The sequence below is a fragment of the Mandrillus leucophaeus genome, unplaced genomic scaffold (assembly GCF_000951045.1).
Source record: "Mandrillus leucophaeus isolate KB7577 unplaced genomic scaffold, Mleu.le_1.0 Scaffold497, whole genome shotgun sequence".
NCBI lineage: Eukaryota > Metazoa > Chordata > Mammalia > Primates > Cercopithecidae > Mandrillus > Mandrillus leucophaeus.
This window is the reverse complement of record NW_012105331.1, coordinates 419842-430291: the sequence shown is the minus strand read 5'-3', so window position 1 is coordinate 430291 and position 10450 is coordinate 419842. Positions and strand designations below refer to the sequence as shown.

At 43.3% G+C, this 10450-nt stretch overlaps 1 protein-coding gene across 1 annotated transcript in view; it reads right to left on the bottom strand.

Moving 5' to 3' along the window:
* TNFAIP8L3 (tumor necrosis factor, alpha-induced protein 8-like 3) overlaps nucleotides 1-9574 on the bottom strand; it is a 47950-nt gene extending 38376 nt beyond the window's left edge. The window contains exons 1-3 of the mRNA XM_011995750.1: nucleotides 9403-9574; nucleotides 6239-6278; nucleotides 2899-2911 (exon numbers count right to left, since the gene is read on the bottom strand). Coding sequence (XP_011851140.1) covers nucleotides 2899-2911; nucleotides 6239-6278; nucleotides 9403-9574 — 225 coding nt within the window. The remainder of the gene's footprint in view (nucleotides 1-2898; nucleotides 2912-6238; nucleotides 6279-9402) is intronic.
* Between the last annotated feature and the right edge of the window lie 876 nt (nucleotides 9575-10450).

Genomic DNA, 10450 nt, shown 5'->3' with positions numbered 1-10450 from the left:
CGTAGGACTGTTGTCGGAAGTAGTAAGACAAGGCATGTGCGGGACAGAGCGCAGGGCCTGGCACCTAGCGACGAAGTAAAGACACAGGCAGGTAATGCTAACTCTGGCTGTTTGAATCTTCTCCCGGCGCGGGCAGGGCAGGTGGGGCAAGCGGTGGTGAAGCTGGTTCCGGGGGCTCGGTGAGTCCGAACCCTGACTCGCCTGGAAGGCTGGAGCCACCCTGCCAATCAAGCAGCCGTGCCACTTCGCGCCTGCGACTAGAGAGGGGCCAGAATAAATTTTAAAAGCTTTTCTTTGTAGATGGGATTAAACACAGAGTGCTAAACTTCCGTAACACCCTCCTTTCTGAAAGGGGGTGGGGAAGCATTTGTAAACCTATTTACTAATTAAGAGCCCAAACGAGGGAGGAAATGCAAGGAGCACTGAGGCCTTTTTTTGTTGTTGTTAATTCTTGGTTATCTATATGCTCTTGTTGTCTCCCTATTATAGGCTCCTACACTCACAAAGCCTCAAGATGGGTTCTCTGCATGTCAAGTCTGCCCAGAGAGTGCAAACTATTGGCCAGAGCAAAAGAAAATCAAGAAGAAAAAGTCTACTAAAAAGTGCCACTTACTGAACGTTTCCCTTTGTGTCCTCATGTAATCTGTACAATGACCCAGTGAAGAATTTGGGTTGCACCATTTGAAAATACTTTTTGGAAGCAGAAAATGGTTGACAGTTGGCAAGTTCATAGAATTCAACTTATTTTCACTCCCATTTTACAGATGGGAAAAGTCTCAGAGAAAGCAGATGATGTCCCTGTGGTCTCAGGTCATCCAGTAGGTAGGTGAGCTGGGACTTGAAATCAGGACCTTCTGATGTCCAGATCTGCTCCTGACTGCTATGATATAGTGTCATAAGTGAGTTTTGGCTTCTGGTCTACCTGAGGGCTGCCTTCTTTAGTGAAGTGTGGGCTTAACAGAGTACAAATACCACTCTACTTTGTGTTTGCAGAAAACAAAGGATGGCCAAGCTCAGGGACTCTAGTGATAAAAGTTGGATGGATATTGATGAAATGGTCAAAAGAACCCCACAGTGGATGTGTTATCTTGGGCAAATGGCTAAATGTCCCTCGATTTCCTCAAGTGTTGGTGTCTCCTTCATAGGGCGTTTGTAAATAAATTAATGAGTGTGAAAGCTATGCCTGGCACACAGTGAATGTTTGATAACTGGAAAGAACACTAATTCTTATATCGAATGGATCCCATTTAGAAAAACAAAATATTTTAGAATTGCATTTTTTAATGAAAAAAACTGGGGGCCGGGCGTGGTGGCTCACGCCTGTAATCCTAGCACTTTGGGAAACCAAGGCAGGCAGATCATCTGAGGTTGGGAGTTCGAGACAAGCCTGACCAACATGGAGAAACCCCATGTCTACTAAAAATACAAAATTAGCCGGGTGTGGTGGTGCACGCCTGTAATCATAGCTACTCACGAGGCTGAGGCAGGAGAATCTCTTGAACCCGGGAGGTGGAGGTTGCAGTGAGCCAAGATCATGCCATTGCACTCCAGCCTAGGCAGCAAGAGCGACACGCTGTCTCAAAAAAAAAAAAAAAAGAAAGAAAGAAAAAAGTAATGGCAAAATTTGGATACAAGATGATTCTCAAAAAACAAATAGTTGGGATCATTTAAAAAGTTTGCTATAATAGCTTTGCAGTCATAAGGTAAAATAACAATGATAGCTTCACAGAACAGAGCATATGGGATTGAAAAGGCATTCAGCTTCCTCTAAAGGTTGTGCCTAGATTCAATAACAGGAAATGTGAAACTTTCCCTATTTCCTTAGATCTCCTTTCCTTGCACTTCATGGAAGCTTTTTTGGTTTTGTTTGTGTTTTAATGTACAGGTAGCCTGGGTTGCAGTGTGAGGGAGACAGACCACAGAAACATGTATGGATAACAGCAAAAAGGAAATGGAGAAACTGCTGGAATTTGATCAATAGTAAACAATGTACTGAGAACACACATTTACAACACATGTATGCTCATCAGTCATCAGGTCTTCACTAAGTATCTAGTACATTTTGACCCAGAGAGAAATGCTTGGGGCATGCGGGGGGTGAGAAAGAACTGGTCAAGGTATCCTGAAAAGTCTTTGAGTTAAGTTCTTAGATAATGCCTATTAATTTACCTGCACCTATATTCATTCATAGTATATTTCTGCGAAAGGAGGCAGACATAGAATGAAAAATTGAATTGAATATGGAATTAGACAATGGGGAAGAGAGATCCAAACTAAATAAGGTCTTCATTCCAATTTCCTATGATGTGCAATCTGTTGTCATGGGACAGCAAGACAAAGGGAAATGACTATTGGCACGCGTGTGAATTTAATGAGGAACATTAGTGGAACATACCTTATCTCTCCTCCCAGTATGGAAAAATCTGTGTAAGAGAAGGAAGTCCTTAAAATAGTATCCTATGACCATCACCCCAACTAAAACAGTAAAATCTGAGGTGGTAAATCTCCTTTTACAAACCAGTTCTGATGTATTTCTTGGGGGGAAAAAAAACTCTTAAGAAACAGAAAAGGGGAAAGGGTTTCTGTAGTTCCTCTGTATATTTTTAGAAAAATGGCATCACTTTGCAGACTTGAATCTAGAGTCTGAGGGTTATAAACCAACTTCCTCAGTGTTTCCACTACATCTTTTCAGCCTGGCAGCTCTTCAGATATACGAGTTTCTACCACTCATTGGTCATTTCTTAACTCGAGTGAACAAAATTGTTGGCTTTTTAAGGAAATTGCCTGTCTGGTGGGTAAAGCATATCTATTTGTAAGGTGTCAAGAAACAGATAATAAAATAGATCCATTTCTGCTAACACAATAATACTCCTTTAATCTGAGCCAGTGCTATGACTCATCTGCCTGTCTCCTCTTGTGGGATGGAAAGGGAGCTGTCTGCAAACCTTCAGCAGTGGGAGGAGGGAGGGAGATACTTTTCACATGTTAGGGCTGCTGCTCTGCTTTGAAAACCCACCAACTCTAGAACTGCTGTTTTCTCTAGGCTGAAGAGGCCTTTGGTCCTTAGAGGTGAGAGGTTGGCCCTATTTTTGATAATTTATCTCAAGGTAGACTTTGGTCCCGAGGAAGCTTCTACCCAGAGCTAAGGAGGCCTCCATGGACTGTAGGTAAGCTGGAGAGCAGGGTCCAAGCTAGCTCAATGTCCATCTAACAGAACAAGGTGCTAGAAGACAGCCTTGAAAAAGGGAGCTTTTCCTATTTCTTTCTTGCCAGTAAAAATAAGCTTTAATTAGTCCCCCCTCTTGTTTAAAAAGTAATGCACATTACTAGAAAAATTGGAAAATACATATAAACAAAAAAGAAGAAAATAAATTAATTCGTAATTTTACCAGTTGCAATCATGGTTAACGTATGTTTTGAAAAGTTTCCTTCTATATGTGTACAGTATTCGGCTTTTATAAGTTACTTTTTCCTTTTAACAATATGTTGGGAACATCATTTCATCTACTCTTTGATAACTTGATTTTTAATAGCTGTACAATTTTCTACTGGATGAGTACACCATATGTATTTAAACAATCCTCTATTGTTGAGCATTTAGGTTGTTTACAATTTTCTGCTATAATAGTATCAATCAATATCCTCATATCTAAATCTTTGCACACATCACTAATCAATGCCTGTGAACTTTCAGCAGCCTCCTTGGTTTACCTTGGGAGAGAGAAACAAGAAAGAAAATTGCAGCTAACAAAATAGTTGTTGTATATATCCCAAGACTTTAAGGTTATCAAGACTTTTCATGGGTATAATCTCCACTAGGCAGTGGGTGGCTTATTTGAGTTCATTCTTGCATTTGTCCAGCATCACTTGAGCCCAGAGGGGATTTCTATAGGTTTAGGAGAAGAATACAAAGTTTCCTTCCACACTTTCTTTGTGGGCAATGTGTCCTCTGCACAGCCCCATCCAAGTCCAGACCCCTTGTAGGAGGCAGAGGGCGGATGAGGCTGGCAACTTTGTCATTCAGCTATTCTCCTGGGTTCTTAGCTTCTGTTTCCTGAGCTGCCGCCGGCAGGATAGCTTTCTGGGTGGTTAATGCAGTTATAGTGACTCAAAAGCACTGATCCAAAGGGAGAGGGAAATTGGGAAGGAGAAAGGGAGAAGAGAAAGAGGGAGAGAGAAGAAAACTCTATGGGCCCAACCTCTGTTGTGCCCTAGCCCAACCCTATGGGTTATTTATAAGCCCTTGAAATGGCAGCACCAGGATCTTTGGTTCAGCCCCACTGGGAGCCTCCCTGATCACATATGGTGTGTGATCTCATTCGTGGCATTCATTTTGGCTGTGGGATGTGACTCCACTGCTGTATGAGAGCTGTTCTTACGAGCATCTACACAGCTTGTATGTGGGTACCCTAAGTGACTGCTGAGCTCTGCCCAGTGCCTTCCCATCTTCCTGGATCCTTACACAGCTCTATGGCATAGAAAAGGCCAGTATTATTCCCACAGGGGAGAAGATGGAATCAAGACCCATGAGGCTTCAGTGGCAACTAGAGTCTTTATGGTTTTCAGGATTATAGGAAAGTACCCAAAGACTGGGTGGGGCAGTGTTACCCCAGTTTTCAAAGAGAAGAAAGGAGTTGATTCCAGATTTAACAAATTGGTGACTTTTTTGTTGCTGTCTAGCAAAAGTCTGGAACAAAGAGGTTTATAAGCATTTAAAGAAGAGAATTCTGATCACCAGCAGCCAACATGGGTTCCTTACCATGTCCTGCTAAAATAACCATATTAACTTTCTTTAAACAGAGTCATGAAGTGTATAAATCAAGATAATTTTATTTTACTTGGTATGTATCAAGTATTTGTTGAGTACCCTTCTGTGTTTCAGGTGCAAAATGAAGGGAAGTGACTGTCACAGATACCATATATTGTGATTTAAGTTTTGAGGAGGTCTTACACAGTTTCCTTGCTGCTAGGTGGATCTGGAGCTGGTTGAACAATCCTACGCAGTGAGCTTTGATTCATGGGCTTTGAGTTAACTAGGAGGGAGGTCTCCAGTGGAGTGACACAGAACTCTGCACTTGGCTCTAGTTTATTGTACTTTTTTTTTTTTTTAAGACAACAATAAGAGTAGTGATTTAGAGAAAGAATTTGATGCTTGTACTTATCAATGGTATAGATTACCATACTAACGCAGGTCAGAGAAGACAAAATCGTGTGGGAAAGACATGTGGGTCTTAGTTGTCTATAAGAGCAACATGAGTCAACAGTGGGATAATAACTGTATTGCTACAATAAGGGTAGGAATAGTTCTTCTGTATTGGAGCTAGTCTTATAGACACCTGGGGTCTTATGAACATCTGGTGCCACATTTTAAGGGACATATCAGGAATCTCCCCAAGGTGGGGGAATCAAGATGTTGAGAGCAGCTTGGAAACCATTCTGTATGAGAAAGTTTGAATGTCAGGCTGGAGAAGGCCAAAACACAAAACCAAAAACAAAAACAAAAAAATCCAAAGAAGGCATGACTGGATTCATGTCCTTAAATGTGTAAAGACTTGGCTTCTAGGCTGATGTGGGACTAATGGATAAAAGTTATAAGAAGAGAGAATTTGGATCTTGTGCCAGTCCTGGCCTGCCTGTCCTTGCCCTTTCCATCCTCTGTATGGAAAAGGGGCTGACCCCTACAGGCTGCATTTGCCAGGCCCCTGTACTAGCTGGTTTCTAGCTGGATAGAGCCAGTGGGAGGCACTGGCAGAAGGTGGGCAGGTTGGGGAAGGAATATTCTCCCCTATCCTCTGTCCCTCAATCTTGGCACCTTTGACAGTTGCTGTATCTCCTCTGTGGCTCCAGCTCCCACCGAATGGACCTACTGTGGTTCCAGCTTTCATGAGGTGATACCAACCCCTTGGCTCCAGTAACAACAACTCCTCCCTTTTCTCCTCCAGCCCAGGGTGGCAGTGACTTCATGCTGTTGCTAATGTCTAGGTTACCTCACTATCCTCTGGCTTCTCAAACCTGTGTAGCCAGTTCCCTGCATTGCATGATCTCCTTTGAAAATATGTAAAATAGGGCGGGGCGCGGTGGCTCACGCCTGTAATTCCAGCAGTTTGGGAGGCCGAGGCAGGCAGATCACTTGAGGTCAGGAGTTCGAGGCCAGCCTGATCAACATGGAGAAACCCTGTCTCTACTAAAAATACAAAATTAACCGAGCGTGGTGGTGCATGCCTGTAATCCCAGCTACTCGGGAGGCTGAGGCAGGAGAATTGCTTGAACCCAGGAGGCTGAGGTTGTGGTTAGCCAAGATCACACCATTGCCCTCCAGCCTGGGCAACAAGAGCGAAACTCCATCTCAAAAAAAAAAAAAAAAAGAAAAGAAAAGAAAAGAAAATATGTAAAACATTTTCTTAGTTAGACCTCATTGATACACATGTACCAGTGGTACAGGAATAAGAAAGTGTTTTTTAATGATTGCAACTGGATGACCATGGGTAGGGGTATTGTGGGAGGCTGGAGTCCACGACTTTTAGGATTCCTTTGGAAATTGAGACATGGAAAGGAAATGATGTGTCCAAGTCCTGGGAGTGGCAGAGCTGAGACTAGAGCTCAAGGCTCCTGATCTCCAGACAAGCAGGCTTTCATCTGATGCTGACTCTTCTCCTGCACATGTCTTTAAAAATATCCTCCCGTGGTTTATGTTAATCATCCTTCTGATCTGTGGAAGGGAAAATTGAATCTCCTAAATTTGTTTTTTCTTTTAATTCTCTAATGTTTATGTGACAACCCAGTTCAATAATGCTTACTCACTAATTATTTTACAGAACAAATATCGCTCGCCAAGTGTTGAGTGGAACCTTTTGTTCCTCCCTTCAAAGCATTTTCTACTTAGAAAAGCTAAATACATGTTCCAATCTGGACGGTTCCATTTTTGTAAGTCTCTGATTTCATAACATCTACGCCCAGTCGAGGGCTGTAGAAGGGGGAAGAAATGTTCAAGGTCACCTAGTCTAACCCCATCACTTTAGATATGAAGAAATAAATCTAGAAAGATGGAGTGGTTTGCCCAGAGTTAGGAACAACTGGGACCAGAACCCATGTGTCTGGCCCTATTTCAGGATTTCCCATCATATTACCATGCTCCTTTATGGCCTGTGTACTCCAGCCCAGGACAGCAGTGACTTCCTGCTGCTTCCTTTACTACATCCAGTTTTCATTTGGTTTACACCCTCACTTCCCAAATCTCTCTCCCCAGTACTGATCTTTCCTCTCCTTTTACCTCCTGTACACCAGTGTTCTAGTAGATCATATACATCTGGAATGGAATTAACAAAAGCAGGACTTGACCAATACCTCTTTTCAATTTCTTCATCTCATCAAAGACTCTCTCTCCTCCCCTCCCCTCCCCTCCTCTTTCCTCCCCTTCCCTCCATCTCCCTCCCTTTCCCTTCCCTTTTCTTCTTTTCTGGGTTTTCAAACTTTCCATTCCTCTCTTCTATCTATCCAACATTTTCTTTCCCGCCAAGTCTTCCCTTGGCATTGTCCTTAAACTGATCCCTCCCTTTTGTGTTCAAAGCAGTCTGCCTGGTTGAAGCTATCAACACTTCTAAAAGAGGAATCTTCCATGCTTGGTTGCCATAAGCCTTTGCTCATTCTCTGAGGAGGCATAAGTTAATGTTATCCCTTAGTAAGACACCTGGGCCTCTCTCCATTGCTTCTCTGGCCTCTTGACTGTGGCTGTGGGCATCTTAACACCTCAAACACTATTGCAGAGAAGGGAATTCCTTCCATGGCCAAGGATATCAAATTTATTTTATTTCAAACCATTTACAGACATCATCCCATGAGAGTTTCCAATGTTTCAACAACTTTCTCCTTTGACTGTCACTATCAATCTTAGCTGGTTTTTAGATCTTGCCAAATTTGTGTTATCTAGGCATTCATAAGCGGTTAGATTTATTGAACCTCTTTCAGGATAGCATTACAGCATAATGTTTGAGTCACAGTGACCTCATTCAAGTGGACTGGTCCTCTTCTAAAACAGACACGTTGATACCATATTTCCAGTTAGCTGAACTGTGGTCTTCTATCCTTCCAAACTCTGTGTTACTTTCTTCTAATGTGTATAATGTCTCAGTCACATATTTTGTCAAAAACCCAGGAACTCGGTTCATCCTCCACATTCCTGTAACTCATACCTTAACTTCTCTTGATGAAATTCATAAGTCCAAGGATCAAATATTTGGGTTCTGTCCCAGGAAACAAGCATGTGGGACATGTGCCTTCTTCCTTAGTATAGGTGATATTGCTTCGAGAGTTAAGAGGAATGAGGAGTTACTGGCAGGAAAAAGGAGAGCCTCTGAAACCAGGAATCACTTCCCAACATGCTCTCCTCTGCTAGTACAGAGTGGAGGGTGAGGTCAGTGCAACCATTCTCACCTCAATCACATCTTTCCAACAATTACATCTCCATTGTACTGAAGATGCTAACAGCCTCCCAGTTCCCCAGGCTTATAGTCTCCAAATCAGTGCCCTTATTTCTGTCTTCCTTGCTTCAATGCTGCCATCCAAAGTCCTATCAACATCTGATGCTATTTCTACCATGAATCTCTTCATTTTACCCTTTCCTTTCCATCTTCACAGGCTCCCTCCTCCCAGCTCTTTCCTGTGTCTTGATTGCTGCAACAGCACTCTCTTGGCTATCTCCCCTTATCCATCCCTGCCCAAATCCAGCTACACCCAAGCCAGAGTTCAAGCTTTCTCAGCCATCCTAGAGCCAGCCTCTTTACTAACCTGCTATGCTCCCCATTCACAGGAAAGTCCTGAATATACACCAAAACAAAGAACTACCCAGAGTCCACACAGCAAGGAGTTTGTCATAGCCCAGCCACATCCTGCATCTGCGCCATGTCAGTCTGTTTCTGCTCTCTGCCCTGCTGCTGCATGTCTTTCCTCTTGCTCTCTGTCTGCTGCAGCTTCGTCCCTGGTGTGTGCACTCCTGGCCCCTCCTTCCCCCAGCTTAAGGCTGTCTCCTCCCTGCCAGTGGATGCTTTGCTGTGATGGCTGGAGGTTTTGGCTCTCTGACCTGGCCTTGAATTATCTCAAAGCTCTCTGAATTATCCTCATGGGACCTTCTGGCCAGCGTGCCCTTGTGTTCCTGGAACCACATCCTCTTAGCTTTGCCTCTAAGTGAATCAATGTTGAGTAATTTCTGCTGTGTTGGAGTGAAGACACCTGGATTTTTGTTCTGGCTGTTCATGAATTTGATGTGGAGCACTAAATAAGAGATGGGCTGCCTGTGCTGGCCCTCTTCAGATGCCAGCTCTGTGCATCCTCACCACCTTGCATGCTTTGCACATGACTCCCTGCCCCTATATTCTCTTCTCTGCCAGTTCCTGAGCCAGTGTCGACCAAGTCCCTTTCCCCTCTGAAGATGAAAAGATAAGGGGATGAGTCTTGTTTGTAATGTGGCATCCCTTGTGCCGTGGATCCCTGTATATCTATTGACCTGCAGTTTCCCCTTTGGCTCTGCCTCACAGAGTGTGGAAACAAGTGTGCTTGGGTTTTGCCGCAGTATCCCCATTTGGACTCAGGTGTCCTTCTTGGGACAGTAGCCCTAACTTGCACACTGACTCTTTAGGAGGTCTGGTCATTTCCCATTACTTGAGGTAACACTAGCAAGTCAGTTTTCATCTCTAGGGAGTGTATGTAACACTACCTGCCATTTAGTGGACTCTTACTTTGCTTCAAAAATTAATTATATTGGACTTTTTGAATGACCAAAAAAAATTTTTTAAACTACCAGTTGCATTATAGCACCTTTAAAAAATATGATCAAGAACCAAGGAGAAATCAGAAAGTAAACACCCCTAAGCTATCAGAGAAGGTATCCTTTACTCAGGAGAGAGTCCTGTAGGCTCTCACTCATAGTCTAGTTTTCTTTCTTTACCCCAAAATTCTATCAGGAGGGCAGGGTAGAGCAGGTGCTCCTGTCTACACTCACTTTACCTCTTACTCACCTGATGACTTCCTACTGCAAACAACTGCAGGCTTTTGATAGTGCCTGGGAGTTAAGGGCAGTGGTTCTAAGAGAACAATGGGCAAGATTTGGAGATGAAATCTAGGTTCCTGCCTCTTGTGTGGGACAGTTCTGCATAGTCTTATAGAAGTTCTGGCAGGACTGAAGCCCAGCTGTCCACAGGGGTTGAATAAATAACCTCTTAGGAATGCACCTGGATGGGCTTCCTGGTACTTCCTGAGATTGCCTCCCAAACAACTACCTCTCAAGTCCTTAACTCAGGGTCAGCTTCTGGAGAAACTTATCCTAAGACATGCTGCAAGAACGAAAAGCCAAGAAATGATGGAAAGAGAAAATAGCAGAACTCTGAAAAAATGCAGACAACAACTAAAGTATTTTGGGGTCCTGTAGCCCTTTAACAAGGACCACTGGGACACAAAG